Genomic DNA, 20,006 nt, shown 5'->3' with positions numbered 1-20,006 from the left:
ATTATAGGTTATGACAGTTGTTTAAAGTGTTATCTTTGAGATGTGACTCTAAATTCAGGAATCAGACCACCAGTTCTCAAGGTTTTACATTAAACTAAATTAAACATTTTATTAATTTACACAGGTTAAAATATATATACACATGGCTTCAAATTACTGCTATCATAACTTTTAACAAATTCGCAAACTAATCTCCATTAAAGCAACAGCAACCCATAGACTTAACCAAACACCAGGCAAAGCATTTTCACCTTACAAATTCAAAATGAGATTCCTTCCACTTTGGTTCCTTGCAGACAAAGTGGTAGGCTTATAGGCTTTGATCTTACATTTCCTCTGCCCTGCACACCCGAAAACTCCTGCCCATTGAATGTAAATTCTCATTGTATCACCAGCCTCTTCTAACAATAAAACCCCTTTCATAGTACCAATTTTATTAATAATATTAACATATTGCTTGGTAACTGCTAGATAGGTATCAGTTTTCACCCCACTTCTTGAATGCTCTATTCAAAAAAATGCAAATGCACACTATCTCTCTTACATATCAAAACTAGTACACATCAAAGCACCTAGACTAGCTGGCTTTAATCCACACACCCACAGACTAAGCATCTATTTTAAAAGAAAAATATTTTCCAATAATATTACATACATTAATAGCTTCATGACACAACCTCCCTGCAAAAGGAGTTCCAAAATCTGTCACCGTCAGTCCAGGATAGAAATTCACAACATTCTCTCCCCCTGCTGCCAGTGATGATTGTGCATGTGCCCTGCTGCACATCGCCTCCTATAAAGATGACGACCATTAACCCAGGCCTGTCATCAGCATACAACTCTGCATGCACAGTGCCATGTATAAAATGGCTGCTGCAAGGTTTCCAACACTTCAACAGTGATTACACTTCAAATATACGTCATTGGCTGTAAAGAGCCAGGGGACATTCTGAGGGCATGAAAGGCGCTATATAAATGCAAATTTTCTCTTTCTTTACAGTTCCAAGGATTGAGGCAGTCACAGAATGATGATATAGTCACATCTTCTCCTACTTGGCTTGTTCCAAGAGCCCTCACACACAAAACTGGCATAAGAACTGGCACTGTGGAGTTGGAATAAAGTTTAATTCTAAGTCTATGAAATGTTTGCATCATTTGCAGTTGAACAGTGAGAAACACCCAGTTGGACAATTATACGTTTTGTCCCTCCAAACTTGGGAATGAATGGGAAAGGGTTTGGTCTATTCGGGGAAGGGTGGGAACTTGGGGATTCGGAGTGATGAGAGTGAATGGAAAAAGGTTTAATCCATTGGTATCCCGTGCTGAGTTCATGTGGGTAGGAGTTTATTGATACTCCTGTTATTGGGTATACAGCCTACAATAGGCCGCCTCACTCTCCCTAAGATTTCACCAAGTGTGAAGGTGGGCATGTGGGATCTTGCACTACAGAATCGTTATGGTGTAGGAGGAGGTCATTCAGCCCAACATGTTTGTACTGGCTCTCTGAATGAGCATTATGACTCAATGTCATTCTCCTACCTTTTCCTAATACATTTACACATTGTTTCCATTTAAGTAATCATCCAATGCCCTCTTGAATGTTTCGATTGAACCTGCCTCCACCACACTTCCAGGCAGTGCATTCCAGACCCGAACTACTCACTGAGAGAAAAAGATTTTTTCTCGCATCACATTTGCTTCTTTTGCAAATCACTTTAAATCTGTGCCCTCTCCTTCTTGATCCTTTTACAAGCGGGAACAGTTTCTCCCTGTCTACTCTAACCAGCCCTCTCACAATTTTGAACACCTCTATCAAATCTCCTCTTAGCCTTCTCCTCTCCAAGGAGAACAGTCCCAACTTCTCCAATCTACCTGGACAACTGAAGTTTCTCATCCCTGGAACCATTTTTGTAAATCTCTTCTGCACTCTCTCCAATGTGTTCACATCCTTCCTATAATGTGGCGCCCTGAACTGTACACAATAATCCAGCTGAGGTCTAACTAGTGTCCTATACTAGTTCAGCATAACCTCCTTGCTCTTGTATGCTATGCCCCTATTAATAAAGCCTAGGATATTAGATGCTTTATTAATTGCTCTCTATACCCATCCTGCCATCTTTCATGACTTATGCACATATATACCCAGGTCCCTTTGTTCCTGCACACTATTTAGAGTTGCACCGCTTATTTTATATTGTCTCTCCACATTCTTCCTATCAAAATGCATCACTTCATACTTCTTTACATTGAACTTCATCTGCCACCTCTCTGCCCATTCCATCAACCTGTCTATGTCCTTCTGAAATAATACAGTCTTCCTCTCAGTTTACAATGCTTCCAAGTTTGGTATCAGCTGTAAACTTTGAAATTGACCCCTGCACACCAAGATTATTAATATATATCAGGAAAAGCAAGGGTCCTAATACTGACCCCTGGAACTCCATTGCATACCTTCCTCCAGCCTGAAAAATATCCATTAACCATTACTCACTGTTTCCTATTACTCAGCCAATTTTGTATCCACTTTGCTATTATTCCTTTTATTCCACAAGCTAAAACTTTTCTCACAAGTCTGTTGTGCGGCACTGTATTGAATGCCTTTTTGAAGTCCACGTACACCACATCAACAGCATTACTCTCATCAACTCTCTGTTACCTTATCAAAAAACTCCAGCAAGCTAGTTGAACATGATTTTCTCTTAAGAAATCCATGTGGCTCCTCCTAATCAACCCACATTTTTCCACGCGATTATTAATTCCATCTCAATTAATCATTTCGAGATTTTCCCAGTTAAACTGACTGGTCTGTAATTGCTGGGCTTATTCTTACAACCTTTTTTGAACAAAGGCATAATGTTTGCAAATCTCCAGTCCTCTGACACCTCCCCTGAGCCTAGGGATGAAAGAAATATTATGGCCAGTGCCCCTGCGATTTCCACTCTCATTTCCTTCAATATCCTTGGATGCATGTTATTCTGTCCCAGTGCCTTGTCAACTTTAAGTACTGACTGTTTATCCAATACCACCTCCTTATCAATTTTGAATCCTTCTAGTGACAAAGTTTCCTCCTCTGTCACCATGGCCTGGGTAGGAGCTGCTTCCTTGGTAAAGACAGATGCAAAGTATTCATTTAACACCTCAGCCAAGCCATCTGCCTCCATGTGTAAATTCCTTTTTTTGTCCCTAATCAGCGCTACTCCTCCTTTTACCATCATTTTCCTATTATGTGACAACTGAAGAACTACTTCCAGTTGAAGTGGGAAAATTTCCCAATAATACTGTTAGAACTTGTTGCATCTGAATAGAAAACTATAAGTCACGCTAATTAAGGATGTGAAATACTGCTGGTTATAGATCAGTCAATGGGGATGGAGTAATGAGTATAATTTAAGGCAGTGGCTTATTTGTGTTACACAAGACGTGTTTTGGCTTAAGTTTGTACTTTTCCTATTGAATGTTGGCCCATTCAGACCCACTTCTAATACGGCAGAAGCTTTATTTATGTCTGTGCTTTCTGGCTGCCACAGCACAGTGTCACATGTCATCTAATGCAGACAGTGCACATAGAAAATGCTCCAGGAGCAGAAAGTACAGGAGCCACAATATCCACAAGCTCCTAATTAACCTTTCCAAAAACAAATCTGGGTTCTGATCTCCAGCCAGGACTGTAAATAACCTCAGAATGAGCTAACCCTGGTGACCATTTAACATCAACTTGCCCTAAAGGGGCTCATGCCAAACATCAGCAGAAGAAGAATGAGATCACGGTCTTGTGTTTGAGAGGGCTCATTTTCCAATGCATTGGATAATTCCACTGGATGAAGCAGACACCAACCACTCTAATGTTGGGTGAACGGCAAAGAGGATTGCTTCAAAACTTTCCCACTCAAATGATTCTCTCTATTGAGTAAATTCAGCAAAGGGAGACCAAAAAACTGATAAAGGAAGGGAAAATAGAATATGAGAGTGAACTAGCAAGAATCATAAACATGGACTGTAAAAGCTTCTTTGATATGTAAAGAAGAAAAGATTGGCAAAGGCAAACATAGGCCCACTACAGGAAGAGATAGGAGAATTCATAAAGGGGAATAAGGGAAACTAAACAAATACTGTGCGTCCAACTTCACAGAGAAAGATACAAAAAAAAACCTCCCAGAAATCATGCAGAATCATAAAGAATGAGGAACGGAAAGAAATTAGCATTAGTAAAAAAGTAGTACTGGAGAAATTAATGGGACAGAAAGTTAATAAATCTCCTGGATTGGTCATCTACATTCTAGAGTACTGAAAAAGGTTACTGTAGAGACAGTGGATGTATTGGTGGTCACCTTCCAAAATTCTATAGGTTCTGGAATGGTTCCTGCAGATTGGAAGGTTACAAATGTAACCCCACTATTTAAGAAAGGAAGGAGAGGGAAAGGGAACTTGCCCTGTTAGCCAGTAATAGGGAAAATGCTAGAATCCATTATTAAGGTTGTGATAACTATAGACACCTAGAAAATAATGGTGGGGTTGGGCAGAGTCAATATGGATTTATGAAAGGGAAATCATGTTTGACAGACCTATTGGAGTTTTCTGAGGAGGTAACTAGCAAAATAGATAAGGGGAAATCAGTGGTTGTGGAGTATTTGGATTTTCAGAAGGCTTTTGATAAGGTCCCACACAAGAGGTTAGCAAGCAAAATTAGAGCACATGGGACAGGGGCAATATACTGGTATGGATTGAGAATTGGTTAATCGTCAGAAAAAAAGAGTAGGAATAAACAGGTCATTCTCAGGTTGGCAGGTGGTGACTAGTGCAAGGATCAGTGCTTGGGCCCCAGCTATTCACAATCTATATCAATGATTTGGATGTGGGGACCAAATGTAATACTTCCAGGTTTGCTGATGACACAAAACTAGGTGGGAGTGAGAGCTGTGAGGAGGATGCAAAGAGGTTTCAAAGGTTAATGAGTGGACAAGAACATGGTAGATGGAATATAATGTGAAAAAATGTGAAGTTATCAACTTTGATAGGAAAAACTGAAATGCAGAATATTTTCTAAATGGTGAGAGATAGGGAAATGTTGATGTCCAAAGGAACCTGGGCATTCTTGTTCATGAGTCACAAAGCTAGCATGCATGTGCAGCAAGCAATTTAAAAGGCAAGTGGTATGTTGGCCTCTATTGCAAGAAGATTTGAGTACAGGAGTAAAGATGTCTGGCTGCAATTGTATAGAGCCTTGGTGAAACCTCACCTGGAGTACGTGTCCAGATTTGGTCTCTTTACCCAAGGAAGAATATACTTGTCATACAGGAAGTTCAACAAAGGTTCACCACATTGATTCCTGGGATGGTAAGATTGGCCTATGAGGAGAGATTAAGGAGACTGGGCCTGTATTCTTTAGTGTTAAGAAGAATTAGAGGCGATATCATAGAAACATATAAAATTCTTACAGGGCTCAACAGGGTAAGTGCAGGAAGGATGTTTCCACTGGCTGGGGCGTTCTATAACCAGGGGACAGAGTCTCAGAATAAGGGGCAGGCCATTTAGGACCAAGATTAGGAGGAATTTCTTCAGGAGGTGGTAATTCTTTAGAATTCTCTACCCCAAAGGGCTGTGGAGGCTCAATCATTGAGTACCTTCAAGACAGAGATCGATAGGCTTCTCAAGGGATATGGGGATAGTGCAGGAAAATGGCATTGAAGTAGAAGATCTAACTGAATGATGGAGAAGGCTTGAGGGGCTGAATGGCTTAATCCTGCTCCCATTTCCTACGTTCTAGCATGAAGCAGGCCATAACTAGGAACACTGGGAAATGTACAGATGTCACGGTTCATATGGCATCATCACTTCCCACTCTGGTACTGAGCCCAAATAAATCACTGTTGTCCCAGGTCAATCCCAGTGTTGTGTCAACAATATGACCTCAGCTGGTAGGGAAGTGGGGACATGGACACCCAGCCAAAGGGCCGATTTTTAAGCTGGGGCATAAAATTTTACCTCCTCATGTAAAAGTTGAGGGAGAGACCACCTCCACTTGGCCGGCTCACCCCGCAGCCATTACAGTGCCTTTAATTGGCTTGTGGCTGAATTTCCATCCCCCACCAACAGCAAATCCCACCTCTGAGAGCTGCCAGGAGCAATGGTCACTGCTGGGACTGCAGTCAAGCCAAGCAGAAGGCAGTCAGAAGATCATGAAGTGGAATCAATATGGGTGGAGATTAGGAATAGCAAGAGTCAGAAAATGCAGGTGGGAGGAGTTTAAGGTACCCCTAACTGTAGTTATATGTTGTACAGAGGATTAACCAAAATAATTATAGGAGCTTGTACAAAGTTCATATAATTATTGTGGGGGCACTTTAACCTTCATATAGACTGGGAGGATCAAATTGGCAAAGGTGATCTAGAAGATTAGTTTGTAGAAAGTTCTCATGAGAATTTTCTGGAGCAATACGTTGTGGAACCGACTGGGGATAAAGCTATCTTAGACCTAATACTGTGTAATGAGGCAGGGTTAACTAATAATGTCATAGTAAAAGATCCACGGGGAAATAGTGATCATAATAACATTGAATTCCGTGTTAAGTTTGAAAATGACTTACTCCAACCACAAACAAGAATCTTAAACTTGAACAAAGTGAAATACATAGGTATGAGGTGAGGACTGGCTAAGATTGTTTGGGTAAATAGACTAAAAGGTATAGCAGTAAATAAACAGTGGGAAACCTTTAAATAAACAATTCAAAGTTTTCAGAAGCACATTGTTGAAAAACAAAAACTCAGTGAGAAAGATCATCTGTGGCTCTCAGGAAGTTAAGGATAGTATTAAATTAAAAGCAGAGGTGTAGAATGTTGCAAAGAACAACAAGTCTGAGGTTTGGAAGTATTTTAGAAACAAGCAGAGGTTCACCTAAAAGTTGACAAATAGGGAAAAATAGAATGAGAGCAAACTAACCAGAAATATAAAAACAGATTATCATTTTTTATATATATAAATATTTAAAAAGGAAGAGAGTAGCTAAAGTAAATGGTGCTCCCTTGGAAGTAGCAACGGGATAAATTATCATGGGGAAGGAGAAAATGGTAGGGGCATTGAACAAATATTTTGTGCCTGTCTTCACAATAAAGACACAAGTTTCATACCAGAAATAGAAAGTAACCTAGGATCCAAAGAGAGTGTGGAAATTAAGGTAATTAATATGAGCAAGGGAAGTGTTGAAGAAACTCAAGGGACTAAAATCTGACAAATCCCCAGGACCTGATGGTCTACACCCTACTGTCCTAAAAAAGATAGCTGCAAAGGTAGTGGATGCGCTAGCTATGATTTTTCAAAATTTCTTAGATTCAGTAACAGTCCATCTGATTGGAAGTTGGCAAATGTAATAACCTTTTTCAAGAAAGGAGAGAACGAGAAAACAGGGAACTACAGGCCAGTTTTCCTAATGAGCCATTGGGAAAATACCAGAAACTATTATTAAATAAATCATAGCAGTGCACTTAGAAAAGTAGGATTAGAACAAGTCAACATGGTTTGACACAAAGGAAATCCTGTTTGACAAATTTATTAGAGTTTTTTTAAGCATGTAACTAGTAGGGTAGATAAAGGGTAACCAGTAGATGTAGTATTCCTGGGTTTCCAAAATGCATTTGATAAGGTGCAACATAAAAGGTTAATAAGCAAGACAAGAGCTCATGGAGTTGGAGGTAACACATTAGCATGGACAGTATTGGTTAACAGACAGAAAGAGTGAATGTGCATAAATGGGACATTCTCAAGTTGGCAGACTGTGACTAGTGGAGTGCTGCAACGATCGAACAGAGCTGGGGACTCAATTATATCCAATGACTTAATGACTTAATGACTTAAGTGAACAGACAGAGTAATGTATCTAGATTTGTTGATGATACAAAGCTAGGTGAAAAGGTAAGCTGTGGGGAGAACACAGAGAGGCTGCAAAGAGATAAAGACAACTTAAGTGGGTGGGCAACAAGATGGCAGATGGAGCATGCAAAAATGTGAAGTTATTCACTTTGGTTATAAGAATAGAAAAGCAGAATATTTTTTGAAAGGTGTGAAACTTGTAAATGTTGATGCTCAAAGAGACTGGGGTGTACTCGTATAAGGAAACACAAAAAGTTAAGCATGCAGGTACAGCTAGCAAATATAAAGGCAAATGTCATGTTGGCCTTTGTTGTAAGGGAATTGGAGCACAAGAATAAAGAAGTCTTGCTACAATTATACAGGGCTTTGCTGAGACCACATCTGCAATACCGTATGCAGTTTTGGTCTCCATATACAAGGGTGTATGCACTTGCCCTGGAGGCAGTACAGCGAAGGTTCACTAAGTTGGTCCCTGAGATGAGAGGGTTATTCTATGATGAATAAATTGGGTCTACATTCTTTGGAGTTTAGAAGAATGAGAGGTGATCTCATTGAGACATGCAGGATTCTGAAGGGGCTTGATGGGGTGGATGCTGAGAGATTGTTTTTGCTGGTTGGGGAATCTAAAACATGAGGGCACAGTCTCAGGATAAGGGGCCGACCAATTAGCACTGAGATTAGAAGAAATTACTTCACCCAAAGGGTTGTGAATCTTTGGAATTCTCTAGCCAGGAGGGTTGTGTGATCCATCGTTAAAAACTTTTAGGTGGATGGACAGATTTTTGATCTCTCGAGGAATTAAGGGATATGGGGAGTTTGAAACCCAAGATCAGCCATGATCATATTGAATGGCAGAGCAGGTTTGATGGGCCGTGTGGTCTACTCCTGCTCCTATTTCTTGTATTCTTGACAAGGGGGTAAATATTGACCAGGACAACTTCCCTGCTCTTTTTGGGATACTGTCGTGGAATATTTTACATCCACCTAAGGGGACAGAGAGTGCTTAAACCCAAGAAATTCTGACTCTGAGATAAGAGTGTGATCACTGAGCCACGACAAATAACTTATGCTTTGCAAGTCAGGCCATGCCAGTTGAAAGGAGATTTCACATTGCCCTAATTGAAGTGAACCCTGACCAATTTCAATGGATTTCTTAAATGGATCCTTCTAACTTCAGGTGGTGCGGCAAAGTGCATTAGAATCTTACAACACTGAAGCGGCCATTCAGCCCATTGTCTGTGTCAGTTCATTTAAAGAACTATCCTATTAGTCTCACTCGTACTCCCACACACCCCACGCCCCCCACCCCCCCACACCCCCACTCCTTCCTAATAGCCCCGAAAATGTTTCCTTTCAAGTAGGGGACAATGCCAACTTCATCTCCGTATCCTGATTTCTCTTAATAAAATTCCAACCTCAATGACATTTAGGTCTGTGGGTCCTGTCCCGTCCATGGAAGTGGTGCAAGAACGCTAGACACCCACCTCAATGATGCTCCGCAGATCCTGCACATACATCCGCTCGGTCTCAATTATTTCCATGACGACCCTGTCCACGTACGACAGCTTGGGGTTGGGAGCCATGGCCCGGGTTGCTATGGGAGACAAAGGGACTTGGAGGAAGTTGACATCCATGCTCATCCGGTCCGGCGTGTTGTTGTTGTTGTTGCAGGCACGGTCGGCCTTCAACGCGTGCAGAGGTGGAGCCTGCTCCACTCGGACGCACTCCTCCATTTGGGTCCTGGCCTCCAGGGGCTGGTTGCCAGGGGGCGGGGTCCCAAAGGGACCGCGGAAATCCTGCAAGGAGCCAGAGGAGCCGGCACTCACCGGGCGTTCGTTGTCCGAGCAGTCCGTGTTGACTGACGTAGAGCTGGTGGAGGCGGTGACCGTGGACATCCTGTCATGGCTGCTCAGGGAAGAAGCAGAAGAAGTCCTGGGAGATTCTGGGAGGGGAAATAGACAAAAGAACATTTTATAATTCCTCACCTCAAACATTCAGACCTGTTATAATATCACAGAATCCTCACAGCACATCAGGAAGACATTCAGCCAATTGTTTATGCTAGAGGTCATGCAGATATTTTACTAATAAACTCCCTGGATGCTCTGGGAGTGCATAAACAGGCCTTAACTCTAGCATTATTATCCCCATCTAGTGGCAGGTAAACTCAAACTTATGACCTTAGCAAATCTCAAGACATTAGAACATTCCTGCATTGTGCTTTGATTCCCAGCTGAGGTTATCACCGGGCAAGCCTGATCCCAGGGTGGAACCCAGCTTGACAGATCCTAACTTTTATTTGTTGTTTAGATACATGGAGGGTAACTACTCAACAGAGGCACAGGAGTCAGCTGATGAACTTCTAACAAAAGTGTAAAACATTTATTACACAAGATGTATACATATACAGATTTGTAAGGATAACACAAGTAACAAAAGCTATCTTATACTCTAATGTCCACAGTTAGTACAGCCCATGTAAACCAATTGGCACCCTGTGGTCAGGCACACCACACTCTGAAACCAAGTGACAGGTGTCATCCCAAGCAGATGCTATGGATCTCTCCTCAACTCCTCCCAGACACTTGTCACACCATGAGCCAACTGGCCTCACTGCACTCTGTCTTTCACACAAAGGTTTCCAATCACCACTTTCCAAGAACTCACCTTGGAATCTCCTCCCAAACCAACACTTTCTCTCAAACACCTTCCACAAGAGACAACCTCAAGGGTTTCAAACGTTCCTTCTGACGTTCCTCCCCTCTGGGTCACCACATGCATTAAAGCTTTCTTCCACGCACTCTCTCCCACCAACTCAGCTGTTAACAGTACACCACTACTTCACATGCCCATGGCAAAGAGTTACAGACTTTCCATTGTCTCTTTGAAACTTCTGGCCTCTTGCAAGCTGTTCTCACTTTCTGCAGCTTTTCTCTTTAAATCTGAAGCTTGGAGCCTTTCTTTCTGCCCCTCACTCAACTTCACTTAATAGGACCTTTTCTAGGCTCCTGTCCTTCCTTTGACTAGAAGATCTGCTTGGAACTTTCTCCTGTTCCACTCTCCTGGATTTTGGGGTCCTTTCTTTAGCCTGGGGCTTGCTCCAGTCTCTCCTGGCAGCTACTTTCAAAACCAACTGAATTCAAATAGCTTCCAAATCAAACTGCTGTTTCTAGTTTCTTGTGTGTATGTCTGTGGAAACCCAACTTCTCTACTCTTGTTTGTTTAACGTAGCTGCAACAGTCATAAAACTCTCATTAGAAATGCATGCACCTTTTAAAGTGAAACTAAAACTCAACTTGACCTATTTTTAACACACAGATACAGAAATACAAATCAAACTTAGACTTTAAAGCTAAAACCCATTCCCAACATCTACCAAAACCAATATAATTTATTTAAACTCACTCTATTTCCTGACAATTGCAACTATGACTACACTTCAAAAGTACTCCGTTGGCTGTAAAGTACTTTGGAGCATCCTGTGGTTGTGAAAAGCACTATATAAAGGTACATCTTCCTTTTATTCCAAAGTACTTCACAGGCAACTTTTTGCGGTATAGCCAACTATTGCAGTGTCGAAAACAGCAAACTCCCAGAAACTGCAATATGATAATGACCCTGTAGCCTGTGATTTTAGTGGTGTCTGAGGATTGAATTTTGGTCAGGACACCAGGGAGAATTCTCCTGCTCTTCTTCAAATTGTGCCGTGGATTTTTTACATCCACCCAAGAGGGAAGACAGGGCCTTGGTTTAATGTATAATCCAAAAATGGCACCTTTGACAGTGCAGCACTCCCCTGATACTGCACTGGGGGTGCCAGTTTGGATTGTGGACTCAATCGCTGGAATGGGACTCTTGACTCAGAGGCAAGTGTGCTACCCACTGAGCAGACGGGAGATAACACGGTGCAAGTTGAACAGAGAGAATAACGAACCTATAGAAACAGAAGGCCTTTCTAAACCAGGTTGACTGCCATTAATCAGCTGGAGTGAAGGGCATCGATCACCTAGTCTCTGACTTAGAGAGACACATCCTTCATTAAAGTCTTTGCAGTGATCGCCTTAACACACTTTCTGTTGTTCCAGTTAGGAGGATTACTGTGTGTGGGGGAGCGGGGGAGTGGAAATGCAGAGGACAGCAAAGCTCACTTCTCAAGAAGCTGTACACTGAGCCATACTAATAATAATCTTCATCCAGCTCTTATGTTTCAGATCAGAGCTCCACGGGGTTTGGAAAGAGGGGCAAAAATAAAAGGGGCCTTCTCAGCTGGATGTGAAAGATCTCTTGACACAATTTCAAAGAAGAGCAAAGGAGTTACTCCCAGTGTTTTGGTCAATTTTTAACCCACAATCCACATCACAACAAAAACAGATTATCTTGTCATTAGCACATCGCAGGACTTTGTTGTGCACAAAATTAGCTGCTATATTTCCTACATTTGTGACTCATTTCAAAAGTATTTCATTGGCTGTAAAGCACTTTTAGACATCCAGTGGTCATGTAAAGCACCATAAAATACAAATCTTTCTTTTTTCAATGCACCATCAATAATTTCTAGTAGTGGGGTTGCTCATGAGACCATTTAGCCCCCCAAACTGTTCAGTTAGATCATCCTTGGTATACTCTAGCTACCTCCCTTGGCTGTATAGCCCTAGCCTTGTCTCAGAGAAATTGCGGTTTTCAAAGTTTAAATCGACCCCCAGCCTTAACAGCTTTTTGGGGGGTAGTGTTCCAGATTTCCACTACTCTTTGTGTGAAGAAACGCTTCCTGACATTCCCATCAACAATTATAACAGGAAGGCTCGGGGAGACCTGGCACGGGCACTTTCACTTCCAAAGGGAGAGAACAGAATGCGCATCTGACTCTGAAAGGGCTTGACAAGGTTGACACTGAGAGGTAGTTTCCCCAGACTGGGGAATCTAGAACATGGGGCCATAGTCTCAGGATAAGGACCCGATCATTTAGGACTGAAATCAGGGGAAGTTTCTTCACCCAGAGAGTTGTGAATCTTTGGATTTCTCTACCCTAGAAGATTGCGGATGCTTCATCATTGAATAAGTCTAAGGCTAAGATGAACAGATTTTCCACCTGTCAGGGAATCAAGGGGTAGGGGGAGTGGCGGGAAAAGTGGAATTGAAACCAAAAATCAGCCATTATCATATTGAATGGCAGAGCAGACTCAAAGGGCCGAATGGCCTGCTTCACCTCCTATTTCATGTGATATTCTGATTTGACTGGCAAGCAAAATAGCTTTGATATAACTGACACAGAGCACAACCATAACACAGAGCTCAAAACATAATGTGAGATCATCCCCTTTGATCTGAGAAAGGGAAACAGGGATACTTTCTTAATGGCGAGAGAGGTGAGGAGCTCGAGCAGCAAGGGAATTTAGACTGCCTTGTACATAAGTCACTAAAAGCTAGTGCATAGATAGAAAGTAATCAAGGTGGCTAATGGAATTCTGGTCTTAAATCACAAAGGGCTGGAATAATACGTGTGGAAGTGATGTTTCAGTTTTACAAAGCCTTGGTCACACCTCAGCTGGAGCACTGTGATCAGTCTTTGGCACTGCACCTCAGGAAGGATATATTGACTTTGTAGGCCCTACAGCACAAATGGATCAGAACGACAGGCTTAGGGGTTGAATTATATCAACCAGTTACAGAAACTCGGTTTGCATTCCCTTAAGTTTAGATAGTTGAGAGGTGATCTGATCAAAATAACCGGATTTTTAAAAATTAATTTATGGGATGTGGGCATCAGTGGCTAGGCCAGCATTTATTGCCCATCTCTAATTACCCTTGAGGTGGTAGTGAAGAGTTGCCTTCCTGAACCGCTGTAGTCCATGTGGTATGGGTACATCCACAGTGCTGTTAGGGAGGGAGGATAAGCAGATAATGTGGAAATCAGAACCAGGCAGTGCAATCTTAAAATTAGAGCTAGCTTATTTAGAAGTGAAACCTGGAAGCACTTTTCCTACACAAAGGGTAGTGAAAATCTGGAATTCTCGCCCTCACAAAGCTATGGGTGCTGAGGGTCAATAAGAACTTTCAAAACAGGTAGACTTCTGTTGAGTAAAGGTATCAAGGGATTTTGGAGTGAAGCGGGTAAATGGAATGGAGGTACAGATCAAATTGAATGGACAATCTATATGGGGTGAATGATCTGTCAGCTCAAACAGGTTATGAAAGGAATATTCTGGAACTACCCAAGAGTAGAGGAATCCCAAGGAAAACCAAGAGGCCTGGATTTTATGAGGGGCGTTGAGACCCCAACTTCAGAGTAAAAAGCAGAAACGAAGACTGGACTTGTCGGCAGTGGGACTTGGTCAGGAATTTTACATGAGGCCTCCTAATTGGCAGCGGTTCAAGGCAGCAACTCACTACCACCTTCCGAAGGACATTGGGGATAGGCAATATATGCCTACCTAGCCAGTGACGCCCACATGCCACAAATGAATATATTAAAAAAAAACTTCTGGGCCTGACAGGCAGGCTCCTGATGCTGCGGGTCCAATCGCAGGGCTGGAGGCCCTGAAGCCTCAGCAGCATCACTGGGAAAGGAGGGTACTGCTGAGGAACAAAAACAGAATTACCTGGAAAAACTCAGCAGGTCTGGCAGCATCGGCGGAGAAGAAAAGAGTTGACGTTTCGAGTCCTCATGACCCTTCGACAGAACCGAGGAATGCAGGAGACGTCAGGGGCTGGGCTAGGTAAGTATAGGTTACCCAGTAATTGCTGTTTGTGGGACCATGCTACTCAATTACCTGCCATTTTTCTTACACTTATAAATTCAAGTTCTTCCTTTCCTTTACAAACAGTATTTAGGTGGAACAGGCGGAATAAGGCTTTTGACAACACAGTACGTTCACCCAAGATGTTCAAAACAAACTTTTGCAAACACAAAACTCTCCAAGCGTGAAGCTTGTGGAAATTAGTTCTCCTGAAGTAAAGGCTCTGTTCACACGTAGAATCATACAAAGGCCGTTCAGCCCATCCAGCTGGTCTTGGTTCATTGAAAGAGCTCGAGAATTACTCCTGCACCCTACTCATTTCACCATCAACTACAAATCTTTCCTTTTCAAGTATACGGCCAATTTAATTTTGCAAAGTTACCATTTAATCTGCTTCCTTGAAGTTATTACAGATCCTAACAACTCGCTGTACAAAAATTCTAATCTCCCCCAACCCCCAGCCCTGCTCCCCCTTCCCAAACCCAGCTCTTTTGCCAGTGATCACCCACAGGTTTATTTGTGTCTGTTTATCAACCTTCCTGCCAGTACACAGACAGTTATAAAGGAGGAAGAAACAACTTGCATTTATACAGCGCTGCCTCTGTATAAACCAAAACACTTTACAGCCAATGAAGTACTTGGGAAGTGTAGTCACTATTGTAATGGAGGAAACGCGCCAGCCAATTTGCACGCAGCAAGATCCCACAAACATCAATGTGATTAATGGCCAGATAAATCTGTTTGTCATCATGTTGGCTAAAGGATAAATATTGGCCAGGTCATGAGGGAGAGTTGCCCTGCTGCTCTTCAAATATCACTTCCATCAAAGTGGGCAGATGGGGCCTCAGTTTATCACCTCATTCAAAAGACTTGTGCCGTGAACCTACTCTATATAGCTGTCAATTGGAGAGTGTGCTGTTTAAATAAGGCACAGAATTTAGGAATTATTAGCAAGTTAGAACTGTTAGATAAGGGATGTCCAAGGTCCCTCTAGTTCAATGTCTGGGGTGTACTTGATGCACCAATAAAGGACTTATTGACTAATTGTGGTGATTAATCTCTACCAATTAGTCTTAAACAGACTCATACTTGAGGTGAGGAAAATACCAGCTTTGGAAACCATTGGACCAAAGTCACCTGTTCTTCCTAAGCCTGCTACAATTATCTAATGTTATGTCTTAAGTTACTCAGGTACTGTATCCCAAAATGGACTCAGGAACTCCACTTTAAAAGATAGTGTTTACAGAAATACCACTTTTTGCTAAACTCAGCCAAGTAAAAGGCCTAGGACTGCCAACTCAGCTAAGATGCTGAAGGTTTAATCACATTACCACTTATGTTTAACTACTGTACATCTCAAATAACTTAATCAAGCAACTCTTGTAATGTTCCTATAAAGAGGACATTTTTTTTTAAAAGTACAAACTTTTAGTTTCCTCAGTGATTTTTCTCCTGGGATTTATTCCCAGTTGTGCCCAGAATCACAGAATCTCAGTGCAGAAGAGGCCCTTTGGCCCATCGACTCTGCACTGACACGTGACAAACACCTGACCTGCTTACCTAATCCCATTTACCAGCACTTGACCCATAGCCTTGAATGTTACGGCGTGCCAACTGCTCATCCAGGTACTTTTTAAAGGATGTGAGGCAACCCGCCTCCACCACCCTCCCAGGCAGTGCATTCCAGACCGTCAACACCCTCTGGGTAAAAAAGTTTTTCCTCACAGCCCCCCTAAACATCCTGCTCCTAACCTTGAACTTATGCCCCCTTGTGACTGACCCTTCAACTAAGAGGAACAGCTGCTCCCTATCCACCCTGTCCATGCCCCTCATAATCTTGTACATCTCGATCAGGTCGCCCCTCAGTCTTCTCTGCTCTAATGAAAACAACCCAAGTCTATCCAACCTCTCTTCATAACTTAAATGTTTCATCCCAGGCAACATCCTGGTGAATCTCGTCTGCACCCCCTCCAGTGCAATCACATTCTTCCTATAATATGGTGACCAGAACTGCACACAGTACTCCAGCTGTGGCCTCACCAAGATCCTATACAAATCCAACATGACCTCCCTACTTTTGTAATCTATGCCTTGATTGATAAAGGCAAGTGTCCCATATGCCTTTTTCACCACCCCACTAACCTGCCCCTCCGCCTTCAGAGATCTATGGACACACACACCAAGGTCCCTTTGTTCCTCAGAACTTCCTAGTGCCATGCTGTTCATTGAATACTTCCTTGTCAAATTACTCCTTCCAAAGTGTATCACCTCACACTTTTCAGGGTTAAATTCCATCTGCCACTTATCTGCCCATTTGACCATCCCGTCTATATCTTCCTGTAGCCCAAGACACTCAACCTCACTGTTAACCACCCGGCCAATCTTTGTGTCATCCGCAAACTTACTAATCCTACCCCCTATGTAGTCATCTATGTCGTTTATATAAATGACAAATAATAGGGGACCGAGCACAGATCCCTGTGGTATGCCACTGGACACTGGCTTCCAGTCACTAAAGCACCCTTCTGTCATCTTCCTCTGCCTCCTACAACTAAGCCAATTTTGAATCCACCTTTTCAAATTACCCTGTATCCCATATGCCTTTGCCTTCTTTAAAAGTCTCCCATGTGGGACCTTGTCAAAGGCTTTGCTGAAATCCATATAAAATACATCAACTGCACTACCCTCATCCACACACCTGGTCACCTCCTCAAAAAATTCAATCAAATTTTTTAGGCATGATCTCCCTCTGACAAAGCCATGCTGACTATCCCTGATCAAACCTTGCCTCTCCAAGTGGAGATAGATACTCTCCTTCAGAACTTTCTTCAATAGTTTCCCTACCACTGACATGAAACTCACTGGTCTGTAGTTCCCTGGCTTATCTCTACAACCCTTCTTAGATAGCAGAACCACATTAACTGTTCTCCAGTCCTCTGGCACCTACTCCCCGTGGCCAGAAAGGAATTAAAAATTTGGGTCAGAGCCCCTGCGATCTCCTCCCTTGCCTCCCTCAGCAGTCTGGGACGCAAATCATCCGGACCTGGAGATTTGCCCACTTTTAAGCCTGCCAACACCTTGTCACTCCCTGTATCAGGAGGTCAATTTTTCATTCCTGAAGCCTCCAAGTTATTTCTGGAGGTTTGGCAATCTGAGGCTAACCTGTACCGAGGGATCAGCAGCAAGATAACTATCACAGTCAGGGTGGGCTGTGTATGGCTGTGGGAAGGAGCCCACCAATATATGTAAGGTGGGGGCATTAAATAGGGAAGAGACTTAGACTCAAGGATTGCATGAATGCACATAAGGAGGGACAGGGAAGAACATTTGCCATGCTTGGTTGAGCATGTGGATAAAAATAATGACTTACATCTTTAATGTAGTAAAATGTCTCAAGACACTGCATCCAAATGCTACCATACAAAATTTGGCACCGAGCCACATGAGATATCAGGATGTGATCAAAAAGTTGATCTGTGAGGTAGTATTACATCACATTTTAAAAGGAGGAGAGGCAAGCAAAGAGGTTTGGGGAGGGAATTCCAGAGCTTAGGGCCCAAACATCTGAAGGCATGGCTACAAATGACGGAGTGATGAAAATCAGGGACATGCAGAAGACCAGAGTTGGAGAAGCACAGATATCTCACAGGGTCGGTGGGGCTGGAGGAAATTACAGAGTTAGGGAGTGGTAGGGCCATGGAGGGATTTTTAAGCAAGGGTGCGAATTTGAAAATGGAGGGTTTGGCAGACAATGTCAATGTAGGTCAGCGAGCACTGGGACACTGGCTGAACGGGACCTAGCACAAACCGGGATACTGGCAGCAGACTGGTAACATCCATGCGTGAACTCAGACTGTGCCAGCAGCTTTTTGACTCAGTGAAACTTCGTGGTCCAGCCCAATACCATCCATGGCCAATATCTACAAATTACAAGTGAGCAGGAACCACGGTTGATTTCCTCTCCCTAACTCAGGGGCGAGGAGGCACACTACAAAAACTCAGCTACCGCTCCAAGCTCAGGTTAGCTGACTCATACGTAGGGGGAGAGGGCTTGAACCTTGGTTCACCTGGTCAGCTCCACAAGTGCCATAAATATTTAACCACCTAGCTGTCAGAAATGCTCACCTCTCTGCGTCGAGTAGCAACACAAGCAAAGCGTACAGAGGACCGCTGGGCATCTGAAGTGAAATTCAACCAAAGGCTCCTTTGAGAACAAGCTGGAGCCTGTTCTAACCGTCTAGATCACCCAGTCTCAACAAACAAAGGCTGGTGGGGCTGTGGCACATGCTCAGAGATGCCACAAAATCTGATTGCAAACCAGGAAATGTAAAATGTTATAGCTTTAGAGAGAATGCGTTGTTTTTGTACAATGCCTTTCACAACCATGTCAAAATGTTATACAGTCAATTAGGTTTGTTGAAACATAGTTATTTAGCTACTGATTTGCCACTGCATGATCCCACAAACAACAACCTAATAGCCAGGTAATCTGGCTTTTCATGATGCTGGTTGATTTGTATCGGGCAAGTCAAGACTCCCTTCCTTCTTCAAAATAGTGCCAGGGGGTCTTTTACATGCACCTGAGCAGACTGACAGGGCCTCGATTTAATGCCTCACCTAAAAGACTGCACCTCCAACGGTGCTGCATTCCCTCAGTGCTGCAACGGGGCGCCAGCCTGTATTATGTGTTCCAACCCCTGGAGTGGGACTTGAACTCACGACCATCTGATTCAGAGTCAAGCGTACATCTGGACAGCAAACTCATAATTTAGCGGCATGCCAAAATTTCAGCTGGCTAGCCACAAACTGCTGAACCATATTTTTGTGATGGTGAACCTATGTTTTAAAGGGAAAGTTTTTTTTTGGATTTCTGCAACACATGATTAAGATTTAATCAGTTTACTCGGAGGTGATTTTACCTAGTAGCAGTTGGCTGAATCATTTGGAAGCAAAATAATGTTTTGGATGCAGAACCCAGGGTTACATACATAGAATTAGATAGGAATTTACAACACGGGAATAGGCCTTTCAGCCTAACAAGCCCATGCTGGTGTATATGCTCCACACAAACCTCCTCTCACTCAACTTCATTTAATCCTATCTACACATACCATATTCTAGACACCACTGTTGCCATCTCTGGCTAATTCCTGTCCCATCAGCAGGACAGGCCCTGCAGAGGTGGAGGCACAGTGGTATACAGTCAGGAGGAAGTTGCCCTGGGAGTCCTCAACATTGACTCCAGACCTTATGAAGTTTCATGGCATCAGGTCAAACATGGGCAAGGAAACCTCCTGCTGATTACCACATACCGTCCCCCCTCAGCTGATGGATCAGTGCTCCTCCATGTTGAACACCACTTGGAGGAAGCACTGAGGGTGGCAAGGGCACAGAATGTACTTTGG

The 20,006-nt window shown here is 42.9% G+C and overlaps 2 protein-coding genes across 6 annotated transcripts in view; one reads left to right on the top strand and one right to left on the bottom strand.

Moving 5' to 3' along the window:
• The window catches only part of srp14 (signal recognition particle 14), an 84,423-nt gene extending 83,285 nt beyond the window's left edge, over positions 1-1,138 (top strand). Inside the window, exon 5 of the mRNA XM_041214446.1 lies at positions 1,001-1,138. Within this exon, the coding sequence (XP_041070380.1) occupies positions 1,001-1,120 (120 nt within the window). The 3' untranslated portion in view covers positions 1,121-1,138. The remainder of the gene's footprint in view (positions 1-1,000) is intronic.
• Positions 1-20,006, bottom strand: part of LOC121292469 (pleckstrin homology domain-containing family G member 3) — a 198,184-nt gene that overhangs the window by 67,697 nt on the left and 110,481 nt on the right. For 4 of the 5 annotated variants that reach the window (XM_041214442.1, XM_041214441.1, XM_041214444.1 and 1 more), the window contains one exon: positions 9,349-9,806. In XM_041214442.1, the coding sequence (XP_041070376.1) occupies positions 9,349-9,806 (458 nt within the window). Of the gene's footprint in view, positions 1-9,348; positions 9,807-18,726; positions 18,789-20,006 lie in introns of those variants that run through there. The other variant, XM_041214445.1, reaches the window with a different exon arrangement.

The sequence above is a fragment of the Carcharodon carcharias genome, chromosome 20 (assembly GCF_017639515.1).
Source record: "Carcharodon carcharias isolate sCarCar2 chromosome 20, sCarCar2.pri, whole genome shotgun sequence".
In the NCBI taxonomy this organism is placed as follows: Eukaryota; Metazoa; Chordata; class Chondrichthyes; order Lamniformes; family Lamnidae; genus Carcharodon; species Carcharodon carcharias.
The sequence above is the reverse complement of the archived record's forward strand: the minus strand, read 5'-3'. Positions and strand labels throughout refer to the sequence as shown.